We start from the raw sequence: 27,270 nt of genomic DNA on the forward strand, positions 1-27,270 counted from the left end.
TGTGGATTTGTTCAATTTTCTTCGACCAGTTCTGACTACACAGCACAATTCTCATTTTTTATTATAATGCAGCTAACGCGGCAAAAACTTTTTCTACTGAACAATAGCGAAGGTTGCATGCACCAAATGATTTAGTTTGAATATTACATCACAATCACTTGAGGTAACGTCCTAGATCAGCAACTGATTGTAGAAATTTAAAATAATTTGGTTGTATCACATAACCGGGGAACATTTGGCGAAAGCAGCATTTCGCGTATTGCAAAATCGAAAAAACCAAGGCACATCTATCAATAACTGTACATTGTTAAAGACACAATCACACCATTATTTGTACAGCGGCTTAATGTACAGTTAAATCAATTAAATAGGTTTGGCACATGTTTTTGTTTTTCAAGTAGTTTTCCGTAGTCTTTAGTGACTGACCCATCCTGCAATGATCAGGGACATACTCATGATCATAAACCCCACACCGAGAATCACCAACATCATTGGCTAAAAAGAATATTAAAAACAACAGATTAAATATGGAAGCCATAATCTGCAATTCGACAGATTAAATGATATCAATAAAAATGCGTTTTATTGGGTATTTTCAGCGATGGGGTTCAAATGTTTTAGAATCTGGTTCTGCCACTAGCAGCATACCATAGTAACCGCGGGAATACAATGCTCAAAGTGAAACATAGACCTACACACACGCTTGTTAGCAACTAGAACAACCAGTTCGAGTAGGTTAATAAATTACAAGAACCGGTTTGCACAAACCGGCTGGATCCCACCGCTGATTATTTTGTTTACCGTGATTAATAAATGAATTTAAGTATTCTTGCAAGTGTTTATACACAGTTTTCGCTACAGAAAAATGGTTTAAAATAAATTGAAATAATCTACAGACGGCCTGCCAACCTTTCAAGTGTTGCCGGCCACTTTTACACGAAGAAGGCAGCGATGGGATTCAGCCTGTTCGGACAGGTTCGTGCGAACAGGTTCTTGTAATTTTACGCGAACCGGTTGTTCCAGTTGTTAACAAGCGTAGGCTATGTGTGGGCCACAACCGTTTTTACCCAAGTTAAATACAAATCAAGTTTTCATTTTACAGATGCTTATTTTAGTTTACTTAAGTATTCGTACTATTCACGAAACGGAATACATATACCCTATCCAATTACAACTAACAAAAACGCAAAATAAAGTCCGAAACACCAGAATACGTCAGTAGATACGCACCACAATTTTTCTGGCTGACCGCATGCTACCAGGAGCTATTCGAAGGTAGAACAGCGAAGGTAGAATGATGACCAACATCGAAGCACAAGTTGCACCAGCAAAGCCAAACACCTCCCGTATAGTTGGAACATAGATAACCAAAACGTTGGCTGCAAAGTGGGTGTTAGCGTTTCAATATAGATCGGACAACGTTTCCAATTGCATGCATACTTACTTATTGTAAGAAGTACGACCATTATCGTAAGATGACGAACCCAGGAAAATGGTTTGTTTTCAAAAAACAGTTCATTAATTGACTTCCTTGCCTGCAAAAATTACGCAAAATGGTCGATCAAGATTTGTGCAAAGATAACTTTAACAAAAAAGTATTTGCGATCATTATTCAAACATGTAAAGATGTAATAACTGCATATATTAAAACCTTTACGGTAAAGAAAACCAAACATCGCAGAAAAGGATTTACCTACCGGATAATGCAACAGTGGCGCAGAAAATATAACACAAGTCAGCACCATTATTCTTGAGATCAAAATCACAGCATTTGTTGGATCGTATGCACTGTACATAAGCAGCAACTCCGGACCAACAGCATCTGTAATAATTAGCGTGCAATAAATCAAATCCTGTTGATTTAATGTGCAAATTACACTGGCACGTTCAATATTTGTGCATCCACTTACTGTAAAAGGTTAAATATCCGAACAAGGATGAAAGAAAATACAAAATAAAGACGTTTCCAATGGAGATAACTGCAACTTTGTGCATTCGAGCCTTTGTTGGAAGATCAAGTTCCGTATAGATTGGAAGCACTGATGCGTGACATTGAAAAGCGAATACCATAGTAGGGATAGCGTAGGCACTCTGTATAAACAATTAAACTGCATGTTAGAAACAAGTTTCGTTTGTCATATGTACAGTAAATCTAAACCACGTGTTTCTAGGTATTTCGGCAATCCTGTACAAAATAAATAAGGGAAAATATAATAGCATCGTTACGCAGCTGACGCTCTGATCTCGGGCTATAAACATGTATTTAATGATATATACAACATCTTTCAGTTTAGTTTTGTGTCAAATCCTTTAGTTTAAACATTGGCTGTGGAACGCATCTGCAAAGCGTGCTTATTGTTTTACGCCGACCAGCTGTTTTGAAATCTCAACATTATGATCAAAATTATCATGGTTGTGTTAGCTTGCAGTGTGTTATATGGGTTGATTTAAATTACCTGATATTACGTGATATAAAATTTATCCGTAAGACTTTTCGTTATCTGAAAACCATTCGACTGAAAATTTGTTTACCTTTGAGTTCCACGTGAATGATTCCGCTTTACACACTTGATTATCCAAACCATGTTCGAATTCCAGGTAAATGTGTGAAGTGCGAGATTCGCACACATCGCTGTCGTTTCCATGCAACAAGCTTTCGGTGACGCTTGTTACAATATCCATCGTACTGTTCATAGTATCACCATCTTAATGCAAATGATACAATTTAGAACTGACGCACAAACGGTGTTTTGCATTGAAAACTAAATTCACAAAAAACATCAAATTAGTCTATTATTTTTCACACCTCCGTCACTAGTGGTTATGTTGGACGTGGAATCAACTGTTTGTTCTCGTATAGGGCAAGGTATGATCCAATGCTCGGCAACTATCTATAAAGAATGAAAACAGCATGGCAATATTTCTTTTGTACGCTCTCTTTCAGTTGGTTCGGTTCCCGGATACAACTGACATTTACGTTTTCCAGACATACATGGCGATATGTGGGCTATTCCTGTAACTAAGTCAAGAGGTTTCGCAGTAGCCTTTTCTTTATGATATACATAAGAAACAAATTTGTTTCCGTCCCATAACTTTGAACAAACGCTAACCCATTTTTTTATGCATCAAAATATTTGCCCTACTGAGCACTCTCTTTTGGCATGTAGGAGATATTTGACACAATGCACGACTATACATCTATCAGTTCTTCAAGGAAGTGCAGCTTCGCTTTTCCAAGTATTGATTATCTATACGTCCTCTAACAGTTAGAGGGAGTGTATCTTACATGTTATAGGAACCACTTACCACCCCGGTAAAGAATATCATACACAGCATCGCAAAACCGCTCGTGTAGCCAAGAAAACCTATGTTCCTGGCGGCAGCCAGAGGCATGATGATAACAACAGTCACAATAATGACAAGAATGTCCCCGTTCAAATACCAGTCCCTGCAAGTACATGGATCATGTAACCAGTGAGACTGACCTCATATCTTATTTTTTTTTTATTTTTTTATCTATGGTAGATTTTCGAAGTGTCACAAGTTTTTTGTGATATAAACAATTACAATGGCGTTGAAAGTAAACACAAATGTACAGATATCGATTTTTTCATGCTTTGTTGCAAAACGTCACAACTGGCAAATTGTTATAAGTGAAACAGCTGCATTGTAACTTACATTGCACATTCATCGGAGTTGGTAAGTACTCTCATTACTTCCGGCAATTCATACTTGACTATAAACAGGAAACTACACATTGCTGTAGAACAACAAAATGTATTTGGGTTTTAAAGGATTCCTAAAGAATTCGTAGGTAGAATTGCGGTGCCAAAAAATACAGTTGTCAAGTATCGCCACATGTCTCTAAACAGTTGTGTGTTACAAGTAATTTGATTCTGTTTAGTCTCTGGTGGCCGCAATTTGATGCCAGAGCGCAGATAGAATCAAGAAACTCGAATGTTAAGGTCAGGTTTAAAACATTACCCGAACAAGTTTACAGAAATTGTTCCCAACCAATGAACTAAAACCAATATTCACCAAAACCGCACACATTTCGATGCAAAATCTCTATATAATAAACCGAAAACAAAATAACATCAGTGAAGTTAATGCAGATACTGATCATTATTAGTTCAATTGCTTTCGCAAAAATCAGTTTGGAAAATGTTCCTTGACCACAAAATACTAGAAACAAACTTTGTGATAACTAACCTCCCATTGTATGCACGAAAATATTGACCACAGTGAGGACTTTGCCGAAAAAACCAAACGCGGCTTTTCCAATAGCTTCATATGAGGACTCCCCGGTGTAATCGCACATTGCCAACAGCATGCGAATACTGTTGAACGCCAGGGCGGCAACGGCTACCAACATGATCCTACCAAAGCAAAACTTCGTCAGATGTTGCATTTGTAAATTTGTAAATTACTTTTGCAGTCTTGTATATAGACCAATAGTTATTGAACTGTGCGTCGCGCACGCCCCAGTGCGTTGTTTGAATTTTCAAACCATTTAAAACAAACAAATTCTAATGTTTTGAACAAATCAAATAACAAGGTAAGTCTGCCAGTGAAAACTGTCAACATAGAGAAAACCGTTCAAATACGTTTATAAGTAACTCATAATTGCCGTGAATGTTCCTGAGTTCGTCTCACGCAAAAATCTTTGAACCACTGTTGCGTAGACGGTTGTAATCGTTTTGAAAACATTAAAACATAAGTTTTTGTTAATAGCTTAAAACTTTTTTACTTACGTAAACAAAGCAATTCCAAGGTTAGCGACTGCATTTGCCAAACCCAGGATTCCTGAACCGAGAATTGCGTTCATCAGATTGAAGATGCAAAGTGGAATGGACGCAGTTTTGCCTTCATACTGACTCATACGACGCTCCCGAAGCACCGATATGTCGGCTTTGCTCAGCCGCCCTCGGGAATAGGAACTGTGCCAAAATTGCAATTAAGGGTTAATTAAAGAAAAATCAAAATGTTTGCATCAATTTTCAAGAAGTTGGTCGGTCGGTATTTTACCAGGTATAGATGTTTGCTTAAATGTGAAACATCACACTTCGCACATTTGAAGCTGTGACACTACAAAAGCTCAAGTAATGAAGATAAGGAAGCATGACAATCAACTGCTTAAAATTATCAATTACCGAAACCAAAAAGTGTTTTTTTATTCTCGAAAATTTTTTAGACCGAAACCCTTATGTGTAACCGCCGTGCTAAAAAAGGGTAAAAATTATCGTTTATTGTAAATTGGTGGCGTGCGTGACCAAGAGTGTTTGTTTAGTTGGACAGGAAATGGGTAATATGGTATCCACGAAAAACATGTTTACTATCGCATTCCCGGACGCAAGCGCTAGAAAATGAAGCGATATAAGCAGTGTGCTAGTGATCACGTATAACTAAATGATAAGTGTAGTTTATTTCAAGATGTAGGTTGTAATTTGTGTGCAACTAAAGTTTTGTATACTTCCAACTTTCTAACTCAAATGTCAAGACCTGTTATGTTTTATCTAACAGGATATTTCAAAAATGTTTTTAGGGATTTGCAACCACCTATAACAAATTGCACCCATTTTAACAATACAACGTAGATATCGCATTGCGCAGCAATTTATTGCGTTTTGCGGTGGTAATTCGTGTGATAATTAAACATTAACAAGGCAATATAGCCAGGATTACGGACTGAATGGCTTCAAGCACATGGTTTTGTCAGAAACCTTACAAAAGCAAGCAGCTGTGACGATCAGTACCACGCAAAAGCCTTCCCCGTTGTGTATGAACAGCACACAATCGATTCGCAGCAAACAAATATTATTCGTTTGCCTAAGTGTTTGCACCCTTCCAGCTAAGAAAGGCGGTTTTAAACCGGTGTAACTAGTTTCACGGTGTGTGTTGTAACGCTACACGTTTCCCGCAGAATTCTCGATAAACGCTGTCTAAGACAAGTTTTCCGGTAACCAACCGATTGGTATGCAGCGTGTAAAACTCTATAAGGATGCCACAATGGAACGGCATTGTATAACCCAACTTCCTTTTCATTCGTTCCCAGCAGTAACGGTGTAGGTTTCACCGCTTTGACGAGGAAATTTTGATAAGCGAATAGGAATAGAGGATTTTGTGGGCGTATTTAAAGCAGAATACCACGCGTCGTGGCATCCACTTGTTCCGCTTGAGTAAGCATGTAAAAAGACGTGCTTTTTGTCCGTAGACTCATGAATGGCCTCGCCTTGAATGGCGAAGTAAGATTTGTAATATTGCATCATGGCCCACGAACCACACTTCACTTTAACTTGAAATGGATGAAAAGTAGAACACAAGATAATACACAACACTTTTGAAGAATATACAACAAATGTTGCTTTAAACCGCCTTTTACAAAACTATTTTAATTAGTAGTATATTTACAAGTACATACCCTGATTTCGGCTTTAGTTCGATGTCGCTCATTTTTCTGTCTGGTGTTGAAACTTTAGTAAATTTCCTTTGCAGATCACAGTGCAATTGATTAAGTTGAAATGTTAGTATTTGCTACAAATCAAATAGACGAAGAATATCAAAACTGTCTGCTGTGCTTCAAACTGAGTCTAAACAAATTGAAACAAGCCTCCGGCACTGCCTTTTGCGTAGTCCGAAGAATCCTTCCTCCATAGTAATCTGTGTGGGGACTTTTGGACTCGCCAGTGGTCTGGTATAATTACTGCAATATCCTGTCAACTTGCAACACAGGCAAGCACTGCAAAAACGACAATTCAGCGAAAATAAAGCTGTATAAGAATGGACGAATATTGCAACTAAGCATAGTTTCAAAATGCACCGACCTAAAATGGCACGAGCTGAATGACTTCCGCTGTAAACTGCTGCGATATCGGCGTGCCCGCCTGATGAAGAACACAGTTCAAAACCAGACCAACAGACATTCCCTTCTCTATGTCGTCTGTAAAGTTACGCTGCTCGGTTCGAAGTAATTGGCCAAAAAAAACGTTACCAAAAATACAAGTTTACAACGAAACACCCATCGCATAATTCTGGTGTCTAACTAACACTATTATTGTTAAATTTTTGTCAAAACTTTTCACTTGTCTAAGGACGTAAAACTAGTTACTTGTCAATTTTTATACTTTTACACTAAAAATATTGATTTTGTGGCGACCGAACTGTAGTGATATTAAAACAAGCGCAAATAATTGAAAACAAGTTTTTACTGATGAAGCATTAAATAAAAAAAATATTTGTAACTAGTCGGTAGGTGTCGGTAAAGCACTTGCAACCATGGCAACAATCAGTAGCTAACATTTTTTTTCATTGTATGCTTCGTGCAAGTATTGTCTTATAATTGTGGTCACAAATATTCTACTAAAAGAACCTTAGCGTTAACCTTCAAAGAGGATAACAAAATGGGTGTAATATATAACAAAATATATTTTTACAGTCAGGCAACTGTGTAATGATTTAACTTTCATTGCTTCAGAAAATAGCATGTGTCAAACAGCAAGTAAAATAAAATTACTGGGATTTTTGACTTGGACATAATTTAGTCTGGGAAGGGGTTGATACAATAAATGCTATGTCTCATGGTACTTATAATCAAATATGGGGTGAAGCGGAAACAACTATTTCCGACTTACTGGTTCAGGAATTGCCAGAAGAACAGCCTAAACCTGAGAAGGTAGCTTCATCATGCAACAAAAACTTTAATACAGATTGTCATTAAAACTTTAAGTTCATTTTGTAAAGCTGTGTTTGCATTGAGCATGTATGGTAGCATTTGTACAACTCACAATGCCCCAATAAAACTAAACAAGAACCAATGATGTGTATAGTGCATATTTTCCCCAAAACGTGTACAAAGTTTATGACAAAACTGCAATTAATATTTTGTTCCAGGACCGAGTAACAGTCTTTCAGACTTTGGCAACTCTTTACATCAAATATGTTCAAATATTTAGAAAACTTGAAGGTTGCTATGATCAGGTACAATAATTAAACCATTGTCCATTTCTATGTACTATTATCACCAGAGTTATTTTCATTGTAGATTGTTCATCCCCAAAAGCGCAGAATTTTGCGTCAGGTTCTTGATGGCACGATGGGGAGATTACTTGAAGTGAAAGATGAGATGGTTAACATGGAATTTTCTGAGTTCCACTATTTTGATGACATTCTATCTGATTTAAAGTTGGCCCCTGTAAGATATTCACCATTATTGACGTTTGTTTTTTTAGTAGCAAAAGCACCCTCACTGGTACTGTAATAATTAAACACATCCAATACAGCCCATGTTACTGCAATTAAAATTCATCAGGAATGGAGTTTACTTCAGTTGTATATTTTGGATGGAACTTTTATATTTTAAATGAAAAAATTATGTTGCATTTCAGAATGACATTGAGATTCCGATTCCTCAATACTTTCGACAAGAATGCAAAAAAGTTTTGAAAGATAGAGAACAACTTTTAAGCAAGATTTTATCCAACATGGGACCAACATCAAAGGATTCAGTATGTGGATGTAAAATATTGAACATTTGTACATGTCACTGCTTGGTTACAAAATTTTTGATGTAACTTGCAGAAATTCTATTCTTTCCTGAAAATATCTGTTGACTGATTAATACAAAAGAAATTTTACAATTTAGATATAGTACATGGATGGTAACATAATGCATTATTTGCAATTTTTAACCTCGGACATATTCTGATTAAACATGTGTTGATAAAAAATGTTTTGGCATTGGGGTATAATAGTTAGTTTTTTGTTTTTCCACATTAAAATTATTATTGTTCACAACATTAATCAACTGAAATGCCAAAATAGACAAAAGATGTAAAGAAGATGTCGGTGGATGAAGCAATCAGATTGGTGCAAATTCATGAGAGAGCTCGCCAAGGAAGATTAAGAGCAAAATTTATGAGGGAGATTCGACTTGAAGAAGAAAGAGAAAAACAGGCTGCACTCAGAGGAGCACCTACTCTCGATCCTGATCTTGCTGCCACCAGAATACAGAAGGTTTAACATATTTTTAAATATTGGATGAGCATTGCAATAATATTTGTGATTCTACAGGTGTGGAAAGGATTTGTTCAAAGAAAAATTACTCGCAGAGAAAGGGAAGAGGAAATGGTTTTTATCGGAATGGTAAGTTTATATTAAAGACAAAGAAGACAGTTTTTTATTTTATTAAAGTAAAAAGTCTAATGTACCATTTCCTAAAAAAACTACTGTAAATGTTGGTTTTTGAGGGTGACATAAAACATCTTCTGCAAATTTACTTTCGAATAAGCTGCTTACACAAAAAGATTGTTTGCAAATTTTGTGCTTGTTTTTAAATTCCCCAAACTGTAAATTAATTCACACTTACTTTATTTTATGCAACAGGTGTCATCAACAGATATTAAAACCAAAAAGGTTCAGCCTCAGGTGTTGGCCAAGAAAACAGAGGTAAAATAAATAAATTACAGTTTATAGTTCATGTACGTCTGTGCCCATGTTACATTTATAACATTGTAACATACTTTTGAGATGTATGATACAGGTGGTTGTAACCAAGGCTTATTTGCCATGACTCAGTGAGCACAGAAAAGTTCACTAAAATATTTTTTAGATATATTTATAAACTCTTTTTATCAATAGGCTGACAGAAGAGTGACCCAAGAAGACAATGAAGTGGAATACCAGCAAGCTCTTGTGACTGTCAAGGAAAAAATCAGACAAGTTGAAGGGCCAGACATGAAGGAAATGATGCAAGACCAAATCCGACAATGGTTTATTGAATGCAGGTGTATATTTTTGCCTTTATTTACACAACTGCTTGATCAAAGATTAAAAAATGGCAAAATTGGATGCTAAAAAATCTTTTTAATTTTTTTATGCCTGAAAATTACTGTGAAAATATTTTTTAAAAAATTTAATGCTATTGGTTGAAATTTACACCATTACTGGAAATATCTGTGATGAAATTTTTGTTCTGCATGCCATTTAAAATAGTGTCTTTTTTGTGTAACAGAGATGCAACTGGAAAATTTCCAGATTACCCAGATGAAGAAGATGGAGGTTCATCACTTTTGTTCAAGGAGAAAACGCCGGAAGAGGTCTTTGTGTAAAAAAGGATCTTGTTGACATCAATAAGCAATAAATATAACACAATAATTAATAGGTTGAAGCTGAACTGAAAAATAAAGAAGAAGAAAAAGGAAAGAAAAAGGGCAAAAAAGGAAAGAAATCTGGCAAAAAGTCTGGAAAGAAAAAAGGAAAAAAATCTGGCAAAAAGGGAAAGAAAGGCAAGAAAGGGGATGGTGATGAACAGGTAGATTTTAAATATTCCAGTTTAGTAGCTTTTATCATAATTATGTAACAACTAAATATATGGCAATTTTATTTTTGCTGTATGTTGTTCAAAATTAAGCACTAAACTTACACTTTACTTCTTTAAAGGAGGAAGAGCCTGGATGGAAAATGCAAGAATCAAAGTTTCTACCTGCTGTATCTGAAGCTCATAACTCCTATGAGGGTGGGTTTTAATTTGGTGCTAAAATTGTAAGACACAAAAAATATTTTCGGGAACATAATTTAAAGTTTTCTTCTAACCAACAAAGCCCATATGATTGAGGTTAAATTCATTTTCCCCTAACCCAATGTTTAGTTTTTCTTCCTTGTTTTCTCTGTTGTGGTATTTTGTGGTAATGGTTTCATGCAGCCAGATGCTTGTACACCTGGATAAGTTTACTAAAATAAAATTACTGTGATCACCTGATAACTCAAAACTAATCTGGTTTGTAGGAGTCTGGAAAACCCGAGATGAGTCAGCAAATTTTTCTCAGAAGCATGATGTAGCACTAATCAAGGAGGACAAAAGAGTGGAAGTTGAGTCAGAAATAAGAGTTCAAGTCGATGAACTAATGAGAGAAGAGCTAAACAATCTGAAAATGGTAAATGGATTTGTCAGGTGTCAAATAAAGTAGTACAAGTTTTCCATTAACCATATTTTATTGTGCAAATATTCGTTGAATTTAACATTATCTTTGCTCTCATATTACTTTTTTTATAGGCTTTGGATAGAGACAAGGGCAAGAAAGGCAAAAAAGGAAAGAAAAGTGGAAAGAAGGTTTGTAATGTTTCAACTCACTGTTGGTAACAAAATGTAAATTTTGGTTTGAAACTTGTTGGTGAAAAGTGTATTACTATAACATTACATCAAATTAGTCACTGCAATATTCAATGTAGAAAAAGAAGAAAGGCAAGAAGAGTGGAAAGAAGGGTAAGAAGGGAAAGAAGGACAAGGATTTGACTGCTGATCGAACAATTGAATCCTTGTATGAGGAATTGGTACAACAAGGTGTCCTTGTAAAATGCCCACAAGTAAGAAATTCTTCCCCAAAATTTCTAGTAATAAAATTGTCGTAATGTCAGTTTCTTTGGACCTTTGTTTTAACATTCAGTATGTGTTTTATAATTTACTATTATATTTGAAACTTACAACAATTTAATATCGTGATTAATATTTGTAAAACTGCTACTTTCTGTCGCCTAATTCAATCAATGTTTACCATAAATTTTTGAAATTTGTTCTTTAAATTTAAGGTGTGGATGAATGAATTTATTGGTGACTACAGTTACTTGGGAACAACACTGAGGTTGGCAGATATTGAACCAATGCCATCTTTGTCTGATGTGAGACAACTTGTTTCAATTTATGGAGTTCTTCCTTTAGGTAAAAAAGTTATTGCAATAATTCTCAGATATATTTTTAGTAATCTTTTGGCAACATTACTCTTAATTAGAACTTCTATTGAATATGATTATTTACAGGTTCTCAGTTTGTTCATGAAAACATGCCTCAGATAAAATCAATTCTACTTGCGGGGCCAAGAGGAGTTGGCAAGAAAATGTTGTTGTATGCCATGTGTACTGAGAGTGGAGCAAACCTATTTGATTTATCAGCTGAAAATATTGCTGGAAAATATCCAGGAAAATCTGGGCTTGCAATGTTGATTCATATGGTGACCAAGGTGAAGAATACAATAATATTAGGAGTAACTTGTGGTGTGTGACCATTGTACATGATGCTTTTACTTGCTGCAAATTCTATCTTTGAACAATTTTTTACTACTTATCAGGTTGCCAAACAACTACAGCCATCAGTTATTTTCATTGGAGACGCAGAAAAAACATTCATTAAAAAAGCCCCCAAAGGTGATAAAACAGACCCAAAGAGGTTAAAGAAGGATTTACCAAAAGTTTTGAAAGGATTTAAACCGGAAGACAGGTTTGTTTGCAAAAAAGTATTTGTTGAGTTTCCAGATATAAATTGAACATGTTGCAAACATGTACATTAATATGGAAACTATAACATAGAAGATTGTGACCCAGATTATTTATGATTTTCTTCAAATTGTTTTTTTTTGTCAAGTTCTTGTATGAACATTTGACAGAAAATCTGTAATTCTTTCATCAAAATGGTAGCTTGTTTACAAAGTAACTAATTATTAAAAATTGGAAAAATTTGGTTTAAAATTGTTTGGTGGCTTTTCAATAATATAAGGTAAAATATAACTTTGCTTGCAGAATTATGTTAGTGGGAACTTCTCGCAACCCATTTGATGCTGAATTAAAACCGTTTGTAAAAACATATGAAAAAGTTATTCTGATACCAAGACCTGATTATGCCTCAAGATTTAGTAAGAAATATTTTTCTTGTCTTTATGCAATGTTTTGGTAATTAAAAATGATAAGAACAAATTAAATGCCTATATGTGCGGTGTCAACATTTGTAACATTTCTTTTCTTGCTACTTTATTGTTTTCGTATGAAGTGGAAAATTGTTGTTTAATGTTTTTTTTTAGTCCTGTGGCAACGTTTGATTGCGCACCATGGTGGAGTAATAACAAACCATCTGGATATTAGTAGTTTGACCAAGATAACAGATGGCTACACCCAGGGTCATATTGTGGAGGCTGTTAAATACATTCTCTCAGAACGAAGAATTTCCCAGGTAACTTTATTTTTAAATCGACTTCCCTTTTAGAGATTCTCATTGAAATTATAATACCAGCAAGTACCCACATTAAAGTTTAAAACCACTTCAGAACTAGAACAACAAACAGTGTATTTTAATTTGTGCTGAATCAGTTGCAAGATAAATACAATAAACTGCACCAGCATGAGATGTATATTTATTGTTACTTTTGACGCCTTTCAGTTGCCAAAGAAACCGCTTGCAGCTGTTGAATTTGTGTCACCTCTTGCAAGAATTGATCCTATTTATAAAGAGGAGGAGGAAGCATTTAAAGTAAGTTTGAACCAATTTTGGCAATATAAAAAATTCATGACAGACCTCTTATATCTATATCTATTATGCGATACTTTCAAGCTTACTAAACAAAGTGTTTCATTACCACAAAACTCTTTTAGTCATGGTTTGGGAAAACGCCACTGGGGAAAAAGAGGGCGAAATTAGCGAAAGGAGGGGATGAAGAGGAAGGCGGGGGAGGAGGGAAGAAAAAGGGAAAGAAAGGAAAAAAGGGAAAAAAGAAGAAGAAGTGATTTCAATGAAATAAATTCTGTTTTTACAACTGCGTGCGATAGAATGTCTATATCTAACTGTGTTAATAAACCTACTTTTTGAATTCTTTTTATTCTCATGTGGGAAATATGGCAACTACGGGAAGCTGGAAGCTAACAGCGTTTGTGAAAAATACGTGCGTATAAAAGCAATAAACACAATTCAAAATATTAGAAACTACGAAATAATGTTTATTAATTAGCTCACAATTGTTTCTTCGTTGTTCAGAACTTAACACAAACCAATGAGTTTAAATAACCGCTGTATCAATAAATACAAAGCAAAGGATACCCTCAAATGCGACAAGGCATCTCAAAAGGGGTATTGTCAAATGCAACATGCCTGTAGATGTCAACGTTAGATAAAGGGTTTCTGACACGCTAACGGAACTTTCAGGGGTATTGAAAAATTGTTTCGAAGGTAGGGCACATCAATTCATTCTGCACTGTGTTATGCAGGTAAGAAGCATGAATTTCGCGTTGCAAAGTACAGAACTCTTTGGGATAATGCGTTTCGTGCAGGTGTGAGAATTCACGAAGGCGGTGAAGCACCCAGAGCAGGAAAATGGCCGGTGTTGGCGAACACAGTGCAAGCAGCATGGGGAGGGAAAATGGCGCTTGGAAATTGACTTGTGGGAGCGTGGATCGAGCGGCTTAGCGATGCAATAAGTGATAAAGGATGACTTCTCATCGGTTGGCTGCTGGATACATCAATGGGCCAGTGGGCCTCCACCGGAAAACCTGTGTGCAAAGGAAACGTAGGAATTCGTAGAGGCGAAAGTGACTCTTGTTCATTGCGAACGTCGAGGTGGTTTCGCATTTGCTTTCCTATCCAGTATCCTTCATCGGGTCGACTTTTATAGTCGAAACCGAGAGGTCTGCTTCTATCGGTCACAAGGTCATGTTTGACTTTGCACTTGTTGGCTCTACATTCATACATTGAGTCGCTGGTGGTCGCACGCAAATCTCGTGGATCGGAATTTGCTGAAATGCAAACAATAATGTGTTCTGGAATGAATCTTAGGATACATGCCCTGTCCCCATAATTCCATAACCATATTCTCAAATGAATCGGATTAATTCAAAACAAAGCCAACTGCAGAAATTTTTAACATTCGTGTAAAATAACTTATATGAAAGAAATGTTATTTTCGCATCGCTATATGCGTTTGATAGTCAACGGCATTAAAATTTATTTGTGTGTCGGATTCTCCTACTCAGTGGTTATCGCTTGTGATGTGCGAGGGTATTTTGCTTCGTGCGATTACCTTCCTTTCCTGCTTCTTGGTGTTGCCATGGCAGCATGGGGTTCGTAGGAAAAGCTCGATACCTTGCAAATTGTGAGAGAAACATTGCATACAATGAAGGATCAAATGGAAAAGGCCATGTTTGACGTTGCCGTTTATCTTTCATTCGTCGATTTTGAAACCAAACCTATAGCAACAATTACACGAGTAATTAAAACGGTGAATTGCAAATGGTGACACATGTTTTGACCTATTAGGTATCAGTGCGGCAAATGATTTAGGACTGTCCGGGCCAAGCGAAGACGAATCTCCCCTCATGAGACATTATGCAATTTACTCATTATTAATTTTTTATGTTGCTTTTAGCGACGTATTGTTGTATGTTTTTTAAATACACACTTATCATTTTAAAAAATGTGTGGTCTATTTGACAGTTTGCTGTCATTTTAACAGTTGGGAATTTATCTGAAATCTAATTTGAACCTAACATCCATTACTTGTATCAAATTTTGCGTAACGAAAGCATACTTTTTTTTGCATAAAAATTTTCGGTAATAAAAGAAATAAAGATAAACCGTAATTATAATGGTCGCAATAAAGCTTTTCGTTAAAACCATTTATTTAAGAACCTTTATTGTAGATTCAGGTAAATGAAGTTCTTTAGCAAGTTCACATCTTCTTGGCCTGGAGACATAATTTTCGTTTTGAAATTCGGTTTCAAGCGAAGCGATTTGTTCTCGTGTAAATGCTGTTCGATATCTTCTCACTGCAGTCGGATCCAACATCGCCTGCAAATGTGTCATATAAGTTAGTCTAATTTCAAGAGTGGACATTTATTAGAAGAGTTTGCATCATTTATTCAAAACATCAGAAAGTGTATCATGTTTACTATTTGTTCACTAAATGCTCACATTTCAAAAAGCGCAAAAAATACAAAATGGCGGAGACATATTATTAAACGATAAATTTAAATACAAATGTTACGTTCGAATTTTTCGATTCGATTCCTTTCAAAGATGCCGCGTTTTCGTTATCTTCGTTGTGACAGTTTTCGTCGGCGACCAATCCTACAAAACAAGTGCACAATTCAATTTTACTACATTTTTTTACAAACCGTAACTATTTTTGGTATGAAAGACGTATTTTCTAATTTACTTTTAGATCTTACTAGTAATAATATTAATATTGAACAGATAAGTTTCTTTACAATACATACCTGAATTAATCGGATTATTGTCATCACGGCCAAATGAGTTGTACGTCGACATGCTTTAGCAAGTTACTACTTTGTTATGCTTAAAACCTGGTACCTAAGTATAAATATGACTTATCACATGATAGTAACCGCAATCAATGGCGCTGATAACAATTATCGTTTAATTCTATACAAGAACAATAATTTCCATCCCCAAATAAATTTGAAAATACCACGGATAGTTCAATACGTAAATAAACAAGAGTCTGCACGTAGGTTGTATCTATGAGTCACCCATATCTTCTGTGCACCCCTCATGGCTGTCAAAACTAACTGATGTGCTTTTCGGCGGTCATTGCATCTAAAGGGCTCAGATTCTGATATCGTAAAACTATTAATTTGTATTTTATCATAAAGTTCACTAGCCTCCTAGGCGCCGTCTAGAACATGGAAATATAACGTAGTTTTAGAGAGAAAAAAGCTACATAAAACGTGTCATTTGTATTCACTTCTTGTAAAAGTATTTGTGGGTAATGAAGCGCTTCCACCAGCGGCAGAGGGTGCCGACATAGACCCGCTATAAACATTTTATGATCGTTCGAACCTCCACCGACTACTTGCGGCAGCAAAAATGAAAATCAATCATTGTATTACAAATGAATCGCAGAATGATATGAAACTGAAACGTTAAAAGTAGCAGTAAATCGTACGTCGCGACATGTAGGCGCCGTAGCCATTAGCTCAAAAGGAACGACAGTCATAACTACGGTCATAATTTCGCAAGAGAGACAGTCCAATGTGCTACCAGAATAGGGTCTTTTGAAAGTGGATTTTGTAGATCTGTAGTTAAACGATGTTTGCTGTTTCCTGCGTTAAAGGCCTTGTTTTCCCAAGAACTGTTACGCCACCAACGCAATGACTAAACAAGATACAACTGGATAACAAAATACAGGTTTTCTGTCACTTCAGAACAAAAATAATAATTTTGCATTTATCCGAACAAACTGATCCAATTAATTCTAACAGACGGTTAAATCACAAGCTGTAGATTGTGATACCTGATGCGTGCTTTGCCACAGGGTAGCTGTATATGTCGAAATTAAACGTAAGCTAGGTGTTAGAACAAATTTTCCATCAAAAACTTTCGTAGATAAGAACATGCTTATTTCTGGACTGATTGTTACATGCATGAAAGCAAGTTACTTACTTAAACATATGCGCAATATACCTCTCCTTGCAAGTCTATAGCGCTAATGTGAGTTCGACAGAATTTGAATAAAAACCTAAAACTGCAAACATCTGTCGCTTGTTTTCTTATCACGCTTAATGTGTTTTCCTCCTTTTTGTTACGTCACTAATGCCACATTGTCAGTCGTTATCTAATCGGTAGCGTTTAAACTGAAGTCATTATGCAGCTAAAAAGGACTGGGATTTACCCCAGTTTACTATCTGGCCAATTGTCCGCGAAAACCTGTAATGTCGGTTTTACTTGCGTTTAATATGGCAACAATAAAACTAAAAGGTTCTTTCACAACGAGATTTTAACACGTAGTAGGATTTGAGAATTGTCCTAGTACAAACTTTGCCTTGAACATACTTAAACATGTGCCAGCATCGAATGTGTGCTAAATCGTATCACAACATATGCTAACACATTGTTTTGATTTTCTTTGTGAACATTTCGAATATACAAAACAAACACAGGTAAACCAGGGCTTCCAGAACTTGAGGACTGCAACGATATGGCAGAAAAATAACGTAGTGCAAACAGTAACCTACGCACACTGTTCAATAAATTACAGCAGTGATGGGTAAACATTGCAACAATTAATGGTTGCAGCCTTATTAAATCACTTGAAAGTTGTTTGCAATCTTATCCCTTGTCCATGACTTCTTATTTAAGATCGCCAATTAAGTTGCTGCTCTAATAAGAAAATATCAACCGTTCTTCAAGCGTAAAAGAACTTTCGTGAAGTGTAGATTAGTGTGTGTGATGAAAAATAAAGTACAATTACAATACAAAATAACCTTGAGTCAAACGCATTTATACGCAGTAAAGTTTCCACCTGTGTCACGCACAACAAGTGGCGTTAGAAAAGGTCGATTTCGGAATGGTGAAGTTTCCACCTGTGTCACGCACAACAAGTGGCGTGAGAAAAGGTCGATTTCGGAATGAAAATATTGAATGTTGTAAAATAAATTAAGCTTACGATAAAGTTTATTTTAGTGATTAAACAATCAACTTGAATTAGGTGACTAACTTAAAATTCAAGTAAAGTTATAAGTTTTAAATTAAACTAGATTGTTGATTACAGATCAGGGCTAAATGTTGACTATGACTTAAGAAATTGTCTGTCACCAATAGCTGATAGATCTGCAGTATAACGAAGCAATACCGTACTTCCAATTAATACTCTTATTTTGTTTGTTTTTATGATAACCTATCACGCCGATTAGGCAAAAAAAATGATGTGACATAAGATTGGGGGTCTGAGAAAAAACAGATTCACAAATAGGGGTCCACGGCCAAAAAAGTTAGGGAAACCCTGCCCTAAAGAAATACATTATAAACACGTAGCATCCTGAAAAGAAAGATGAAACTTGCAAAATTTTGCAAACGAAAATGAGTGAAATACGTCTTACTTACTCTTATACGGTAAATTATTCATCGTATCTTGTATGTATGCATGATTCATTTCTTTCCGATTTGACTTCGTGGGAAGCAATGCGTTTTAGTGACATCACGCGTCTATGTGACAATGTATTACTGACATAGTTTGCTAAAATGATTTCCGCGTAAATTGTTGCCCCAACTGCACAGACAAGTGTATGAAAAGATTTTATTTGAGAGGCATGAACGTACGAAAATGTTTCTTGTTTAAGTTGAAAACAAGTAGTCGAGCTGAAAATGTTGAGTTGTTTTGTTAGCCAAAATGCTGTACTGTTTATATAACTATGGAAGCATTATATTACTGTGTAAACGAAGTTTATATAATACGTTGCTCCAATATTTCATGCAGTTAATAGCATTTACAGGAACAGATACCAAATTTAACTGGACTGAATGGATTGCTTTAAACCGCAGCTATTTCGAAAAGAGTAAACATTATTCTAAAAGCTTGAGAAAAACTGTGCATAGTTTCAATTGCCAACGGAACTCTACGAATGTTTATAAAGTCCCACAAGCATTTAACAAGTGAATGTTAATATGAAATTGAACTGTGTTAACTACTACATTAAAATAGACGACCGAAATGGAATTAATGCAACCAAACCATTTAACTAATTGCACGTCGCTGTTAGGCATTTGTCAAGGTAATTAGGAGGTACTTTTACACAAATACAATTCTAAATGATTTGATGCGAACCTGGAGTCGAAGAGGTTGGTCTTTCATAATGCTGAGATGTTTTGTTTTGTTGGCTTTCTTTGGTCAAGCTGTCACCGGCCAAAGATTGACAGAGGTTTTGGCAAAAGCGGCATACTTGCCAACAAAGTTTTCAGGTGAGTCATATGAAAAAAATCCGCGCTAACTTTTGTGTATTGTGGATTTTTCTACCATCGAGGTTTATACAATCAGTACCGTAATTATTAATAAAAATTTCAAGTTTAGATCTTGATCGTAAAGATGTTACAACCGTTTTACCTGTTTATACCAACTACACCAAGGGACAAAACAAGTTTAAATGATTTGTTAATTACAGACCATGAATTGGGCATTTCATGCATTTCGCATCAAAACGAAACAATTCGAAATCGGACCGCCGAGTTAAAATGCTGCCAATTATATCACGAAACATTTTCGACTTACTGGTATCTTGGTGGAATGTACCTCACTGAATTTATGGAAACTATGAAGATTTGGAAATGTCCCCAACATGATTATGAATGTGCGAATCGGTCTTTTAACTTTACGGATTTTACCAGTAAAGTTTACCAACGCAGCTGCAATTATTCAACATTTCAGCAAGAATGTTACAAAGTAAATAAGGTCTTGAATTCCTTTGCTCCGATTAACACAACAAATAACAGCAAGACCAAAACCACAAATGAAAACAACGTACATCAGCTCAGTACAGCGTGTCAGCAAGTTCTGGCCTACGATCAAGGTCAGAAGTTTGGCGGGTTTCATGAGGTCGTGACGTACATGTTGCCATTTTGTGACGTTGCTTGGTGCGGAAAAGAAAGTAAAAATGGGACTTCCGCAAGTCTTTCGATCTGGGAATGTATAAAAGACAGGTATTTACATTTATAGCAAAAATTTTTTCTTTCATGTCTTTATTCGACGTTTCGTATCTCAAAAATTTTTGTTCATTCCTAATGGACCTTTCGTTTTGACAAAACCATTTTGTTCAATATGGCCCAGAAATAGAATTATTGTTACCATGTCTACTACAGTTCTCCAGCCTGAAATGTCGGTAATCTAAACATCTTACAGTACATGATACTTCTTGCAGGTGCCAAGTGTCCATAATAACATGTATTGTGGTGTGTGGAGTGTTGGGATTGGGAACAACCGTGGTGAACATTTGCGTTTTAGCTGTTTTCTACTCCAATAAGACGTTACTGAACAGTCAGGGATTTTACAAACTTTCATTGGCAATTTCTGACCTTATTGTGGGTGTGGTTGTACTGCCATCGTGTGGTTACTTTCTTCACACAATCGCTACCCACCAATTCGAAATGAAGAGACTGGAAATAAATGAGACAACGTATTTTCTGCCAAGTGGTCACTTTGGTGATATCAAATTTGGTGCATTTGGACAATTCGCTGGATTTGCGACTTCCCTCTCTTTATGCGTGTCTATAAATAGCCTCATGCTGGCAGCTATTGATCGACTGGATCTAGTGCGCGCTCCGCTGAAATATAACGCAGAGGTAGCACGACAGAAGTCATGGAAATTCGTTTTGTTCCTGTGGATGTTAGCAATTGTATTTTCGTTACTTCCTTTGTTCGTCAATACTTTGCGTTTCAGTATGATTTCATCTGTTTTAATCGCCTCAAGTGGCCCACACGCACTTTATCTTTACCTCATTACATTGCTTATTCCATTCTTGGCCACGTGGGGTGTTACCGTGGCAACCTGTTGCTATACTTTTTCTCATGCAATTGACCGAAACGCTAACGAGTTTAGCATGGAAATCAAACTCACCAAAACCCTCATAATAATGGTAATCGTGTTTACTCTTAACTTGTTGCCCACAATTTTAGCTGTAATTGGTTCCATTTTTCTGCGTGGCATTTATTACTTTCAACCGGGCAATCTGGATCGACCTTTGGCTGCAGCTTACGTGTCCTACGAATTCATTGCTATCCTTCTGTTAGTTTCAAACAGCTCGTGGAACTTTTTTGTTTACAACGCTCGAAACGAAAGTTTTCGGACGAGTTCACGTTCGTTGGTGATGACAGTTTTTGATGTTCGTGGAATGGTATCAAAAGTTCGAAATACAACCACTACGGCTACTACCAGTGTAGTGACGTAATCTTTTAAAACACAGTGCTTGTTTGCCATTAATGTCTGCTCATGCTGCACACGATTTATTTTGGTACTTGTACAGCACTCATATTTCCTTGAAAAGTTATTAATTTTTTTTTATTTAATGAAAGTGTTTCTTTTTATGCTGGTAGACAAATATCAAAGGATGACATAATTCCGTCGGCCGTAACATTGCGTTACTTGTTTTTATGCTTTGCGACAATATGCTTTAAATATATTTTTTTATCAGATAGTCATGCTGAAATAAAATATAACTTTTAAGTTACATTATTTTGAATTAATTGGGAAATATGCGCTGTAATAAATGAAACTTTGCTGGTATCTGCATGGGTTAACAAATTTTTACAGAATAGCATTAAATTGCCATTGTAGGGAAGGTTAAATAAATAGTGGTGTTTTTTTTATATATAGTGGTGGGGATTTGTGTGGAATAAGTAATTCGAAAGGCTTAAATTTTTTTTAAATAAAACACTTTTTGATCACTCGGCCCTTTTTTATCGAATAAATAAGTTAGGCAGGAAATACTTCTAGAATTGCATTTATATACCATGTTTTGTGTTTAGGTAACAAACGAAACTAATGCAAACACTATTTATCGGACGATTGTAATCCGCAACATGTTTGTCATTGCAACAAAAGATTTTCTTATTCGGACCAGTGCGGATGGTCCCACAGGTTGAAAAGCACAGTAATAGTTGCTGAATTATTGTTGAAGACTAGACACGCTAATTGACTGTTACGTCATATACGACAATTAATAGCGGCGGTTAAATGGACAGCCTGGTAATAGCTATACCTTTTAATGTTGTAAAGAAGAACTACTTCCACTACTGGTACTTAAGAAGTTGAATGCATGCACGCGCCCTATTAAACAGTTCCTTGTAATAAAACACCATCACATCCTACCGAAACTGTATTGGATTAGGCTTTTCAACTCTACACAACGTTCATCTGTAGTGGTTTCCAACCTATGGTATACGCCAAACACAAGTGGTATGCGAAGGACATACAGGCGATACGCTAAAAAAATTACAAAAAAAAAAAAAAAGTACCACAAAATGTCTGCAGGATAAATTTCAAAACTTATATCACAGTAACTTGCCTGACCCAAAATTTTAACCATATGTTTATCGTAATTTTACTGCACAATGATTTAGATATATTTCCGTCTTTTTGTTTACTTGACGTTTTGGTGGTTCCTAGTCAACACAAATAATCTTCCATTGTTACGCAGATAAAAATTTAGGAAACTCATTCTGTAGAGCATACTAACTATCAAAAAGTCTTACATGTAAACACTGACATTCGTTAAACAATATTTGTAAAATATTATTAAAAACTCATAGATTTAAATATGGAATTATCAAAAATAGTTCTCATTAGTTACATAAAAGGACATACGGGGAGTACAATTACTACCTATAATTACAAAAGCATGCAATTGAAGCAAACACGAGTAACAAGATAACAATGAACACATACGTTACACAAAAAATGTTGAAGAGAAAAGTTTTGTGTTATTGCAGTGTTCTTGCATTTTGAACTTTTGACACCATTCCACGAATATCAAACATTTTCTTCACCAACGAACGTGTTGCGGTACGAAAGCTTTCGTTTCGAGCGTTGTAAACGAAAAAGTTCCATGAGCTGTTTGAAACTAACAGAAGAATTGCTATGAACTCAAAAGACACGTAAGCTGCTGCTAAACGTCGGTCCAGGTTGGCCGGCTGGGTGTAGTAGATCCCACGTAAGGAAATGGAACCGATTACAGCTAAAATTGTGGGCAGCAAGTTAAGAGTAAACACGATTACCATTATTATGAGGGTTTTGGTGAGTTTGATTTCCATGCTAAACTCGTTAGCGTTTCGGTCAATTGCATGAGAAAAAGTATAGCAGCAGGTTGCCACGGTAACACCCCACGTGACCAAGAATGGAACAAGGAATGTAATAAGATAAAGATAAAGTGCGTGTGGGCCACTGGAGGCCACCAAAACAGATGAAATCATACTGAAACGCAAAGCACTGACGAAAAATGGAAGTATGGAAAATACAACTGACAATAACCACAGAACTAGGACAAATTTCCACGACTTTTGCCGTGCTACCTCTGCGTTATACTTCAGTGGAGCGCGCACTAGATCCAGTCGATCAATAGCTGCCAGCATTAAGCTATTTATAGACACGCATAAAGAAAGGGAAGTCGCAAATCCAGCGAAATCTCTAAATGCACCAAACTCGATATCACCAAAGTGACCACCTGGCAGGAAATACGTTGTCTCATTTATTTCCAGTCTTTTCATTTCGAATTGGTGAATAGCGATTGTGTGAAGAAAGTAACCACAAGATGGCAGTACAACCACACCCACAATGAGGTCAGAAATTGCCAGTGAAAGTTTGTAAAATCCCTGGCTGTTTAGTAACGTCTTATTGGAGTAGAAAACAGCTAATACGCAAATGTTCACCACGGTTGTTCCAAATCCCAACACTCCGCACACCACAATACATGTTATTATGGACACTTGGCACCTGCAAGAAGTAGATAAGTTGTTGGTTTTGATTAGCGGTATGTCCAATTTTATAACATTAAAATTTGCCTCGAGCAAAAACTTGTTCATATTTACACTGCGCATCGGTAGCGGGGCATTGGTTTATAAACTACAGAAACCACTAAATGGACACGATAACAATTATCAGCAGTGCGTGATTACACTTCTGGGATAAAATGTTGGTTGGTAAATGTTCTTGATTTGAATGAAAGCTGAGTTTTTAATGCAAACATTCTTACAAAATCAGTGTGAGAATAGCCATGTAATGAATATACGCACCTGTGTTTAAAGCAATCCCAGTGCGATAACATAGTCAAAGTCCCATTTTCTATACCTTTTCCACACCATGTTACGTCACAAAAAGGCAATATAAATGACACAACTTCGTGGAATTCGCCAAACTTCTGACCTTGATCGTAAGCCAGAACTTGTTGACACGCTGTACTGAGCATATGTATGTTGTTTTCATTCGTGGTTTTGGTCTTGGTGTTATTTGTTGTGTTAATCGGTGCAAAGGAATCAAAGATCTTATTTACTTTGTAACATTCTTGCTGAAATGTTGAATAATTGCAGCTGCGTTGGTAAACTTTACTGGTAAAATCCGTAAAGTTAAAAGACCAATTCGCACATTCATATTCATGTTGTGGACATTTCCAAATCTTCATAGTTTCCATAAATTCAGTGAGGTACATTCCACCAAGAGACCAGTAAGTCGAAAATGTTTCGTGATATAATTGGCAGCATTTTAACTTGGCGGTCCGATTTCGAATTGTTTCGTTTTGATGCGAAATGCATGAAATGCCCAATTCATGGTCTGTAAATAATCAAAGAAAAGTTTCACCACTTAAAAATTTACCCCATTATGTGGCTAACCAAAACTACAGAAATAAAATAGCAAAACTTAACAATCAAATTTTAAGAAACTGATCTACGTTTTTTACAGCAATATCTAAACATAGCTCAAAACTTGTAAGTAAATAGTATTAGCTGTTCAATTTCGACAACAAATTCATGTGGTCTTCTGAGTATATGTGCTGAACAAGGTAAAATATATGTCGGGCAAATAACAGTTGTATTTGACTTACCGGAAAATTTTGTTGGCAGGTATGACGCCCTCGCTAAAACCTCCACCAAGCTTTTAGTGCTGACAGTTTGACCAAAGAAAACCAACAAAACTAAACATCTCAGCATTATGAAAGAGATGTACGAAGACCTACAGGCTTGTAGAAAGTTTTTGTGGTTTGTATATACGTGTGGCAAAAGGTCGGTTTTATAATACATGTGGATTCCCAGTTAGCTGTATATAGGCTATAGTTACCAGCAATAATTTGCAATCAAAACAAAAAGTTGAAAAATTGGTTTGATCACGTTTGATGATTTCTGCTTTATTCTTGGCCTTTTCTCACAAAAACTGTATCCTGCCCCAACGTTGAGACTAAGTCCCCATTTTTTTTATTACTAGGCTATTAACAAAAACTTCTTTTACACGAAATCGCTGTGATTCAAGTGCTGCAAACCCCGGTCTGGATACGGTTAATCTGCGGATCTTCGCTTATCTCGAATGGAAATAAAAAAGGGCCCAGCTTACATACCCAAATTAAATTGATCTGCGCTATTGCATCACCTATTTTAGATTTAGCCAATTTTTATAGTTTTCAATGCATGCAATCGTGATTTACTGGACTGACTAACTGCGATTATTGCTGTCCATTTGACGTCACAGTCGTTTTTGACGTCACAGTTTGTTTTGTTTTTCTCTTTTCAGCCAAGTTATTTGTAACCTTCCACAACTAAAAAAGGCAATATGTTGACTAATCTGGAGAAATTTAACGCTTTTTTACTTGATAATGATAACTTATATTTAAATTTTCAAACGACGTATGTCAGTGATACATTGTCACATATGTACGTTTCAATCGGAAAGTAATGAATCATGCAAGATATATGATGAATTATAATGTCGATCAACATGCCACAACTGAATATAGCACATGGGCCATATCAGATTTTTTTCGCGGGCCGCATTGATTCCGCTTCTGTGAACCCACCTCACATTTTTCACATGTTTTGTAATGGAAGAGATTTGTTTTTACCAAACGAACAGCAACTCATCAACGTAAATACTGTCGAGAATTCGAGTATTTTGTGTTAGGAAAATAGCTTTCTATTTCGGAGGATTCAAATAAAATACATTCAGCACATGGACAATTTCCCAAAACTGCTTTAAATTGTTGATAATACGTTAAGTTATTAAATTAGATCCGAATACTTGGGAGTCGCTCCGAAACTTAACGTAACACGCGATTGTTTGATCTGATCTCATATTGTTTATATGTGACTGTTGGTTTCAAACAAGTTTTTGTTTAGGTTGTTATACGTAAAACCATGGTGTACAGAACATACGGTGATGACTATAATAACATAAATTGGAAATAGTTAAACTTAATCAAGTCACAATTCCTGCTTGCATGTAATGAAGTTGCAACCTTGTGGCTAATCATGCCTGTACCAGGTCATTTCATTTTAATGTTGTGGCATTTGTGTTAAAGTCAGGTGTTAGTAAATTAATTCAACTTTACAACTACCCGATGCGGCACGCAAAAAAAAAATCTGGTATGGCCCATGTGTTATATTCAGTTGTGGCATGTTGATCGACCATATAATTCATCATACATCTTTGATGATTCATTACTTTCCGATTGAAACGTACATATGTGACAATGTATCACTGACATGTGTTAACATTACGTTGTTCGAATATTTGCATATAAGTTATTAATATCAAGTAAAAAATAAGTTCAAATTATAACATTATATTTATATATTCCATAGTTTATTTTTTTTTAATTCCATAGTAGTGTACACAGTAACCTTGATTTAGTCTGCATCAAATTTCAACAAATTTTACCTGATTTGGAGACATATTGCCTTTTTTAGCTATAGTAGGATATATATATATATAATAATCATCCTTACTGCATAGGTGAATGGTGATAAATATATTAAGTGCAACAAAATTTAACCACAGAGGCAAGAGGCAAAAAGTACTGCAACATGTGTTTCCTACCATGTTTTCGTATAAGCCCCAGTGCATTGAGAAATAAATAATACAAACTGTCACGTCAAACGGACAGCAATAATCGCGGCTAGTCAGTTGAGTGAATCAAGTGATGATATCACTGTTAAGGAGATGCAGTTTCCAACAGTAAGCAGTCATTATGAA

The 27,270-nt window shown here is 35.9% G+C and overlaps 4 protein-coding genes across 4 annotated transcripts; 2 read left to right on the plus strand and 2 right to left on the minus strand.

Annotated features, from left to right (window-relative positions):
* Window positions 1-55: 55 nt before the first annotated feature.
* Window positions 56-6,558, minus strand: LOC145908346 (putative sodium-coupled neutral amino acid transporter 6). Its single transcript, XM_082995607.1, has 12 exons — window positions 6,422-6,558; window positions 4,755-4,940; window positions 4,213-4,379; window positions 3,679-3,760; window positions 3,307-3,448; window positions 2,807-2,891; window positions 2,533-2,705; window positions 1,911-2,091; window positions 1,698-1,822; window positions 1,445-1,535; window positions 1,231-1,379; window positions 56-495 (listed from the first exon to the last, which is right to left on the minus strand). Exons 1-12 carry the CDS (start codon window positions 6,451-6,453, stop codon window positions 415-417), a joined length of 1,494 nt encoding a protein of 497 aa, XP_082851733.1. The 5' UTR covers window positions 6,454-6,558; the 3' UTR covers window positions 56-414.
* A 920-nt stretch (window positions 6,559-7,478) lies between these two features.
* Window positions 7,479-13,575, plus strand: LOC145907893 (dynein regulatory complex subunit 11-like). Its single transcript, XM_082994994.1, has 21 exons — window positions 7,479-7,672; window positions 7,891-7,977; window positions 8,042-8,191; window positions 8,385-8,504; window positions 8,821-9,012; window positions 9,070-9,141; window positions 9,382-9,444; window positions 9,637-9,782; window positions 10,010-10,094; window positions 10,160-10,309; window positions 10,438-10,513; window positions 10,783-10,931; window positions 11,051-11,107; window positions 11,227-11,361; window positions 11,584-11,713; window positions 11,812-12,011; window positions 12,120-12,268; window positions 12,568-12,680; window positions 12,846-12,994; window positions 13,202-13,291; window positions 13,414-13,575. Exons 1-21 carry the CDS (start codon window positions 7,571-7,573, stop codon window positions 13,543-13,545), a joined length of 2,547 nt encoding a protein of 848 aa, XP_082851120.1. The 5' UTR covers window positions 7,479-7,570; the 3' UTR covers window positions 13,546-13,575.
* A 5,826-nt stretch (window positions 13,576-19,401) lies between these two features.
* On the plus strand, window positions 19,402-22,181 carry LOC145909560 (uncharacterized). The gene is made up of 4 exons (XM_082996941.1): window positions 19,402-19,507; window positions 19,708-20,242; window positions 20,461-21,475; window positions 22,065-22,181. Exons 1-4 carry the CDS (start codon window positions 19,402-19,404, stop codon window positions 22,179-22,181), a joined length of 1,773 nt encoding a protein of 590 aa, XP_082853067.1.
* An 837-nt stretch (window positions 22,182-23,018) lies between these two features.
* Window positions 23,019-25,238, minus strand: LOC145909561 (uncharacterized). Its single transcript, XM_082996942.1, has 3 exons — window positions 25,133-25,238; window positions 24,327-24,861; window positions 23,019-24,027 (listed from the first exon to the last, which is right to left on the minus strand). Exons 1-3 carry the CDS (start codon window positions 25,236-25,238, stop codon window positions 23,019-23,021), a joined length of 1,650 nt encoding a protein of 549 aa, XP_082853068.1.
* Between the last annotated feature and the right edge of the window lie 2,032 nt (window positions 25,239-27,270).

The sequence above is a fragment of the Ascidia mentula genome, chromosome 7, assembly GCF_947561715.1.
Source record: "Ascidia mentula chromosome 7, kaAscMent1.1, whole genome shotgun sequence".
NCBI classification, from domain to species: domain Eukaryota; kingdom Metazoa; phylum Chordata; class Ascidiacea; order Phlebobranchia; family Ascidiidae; genus Ascidia; species Ascidia mentula.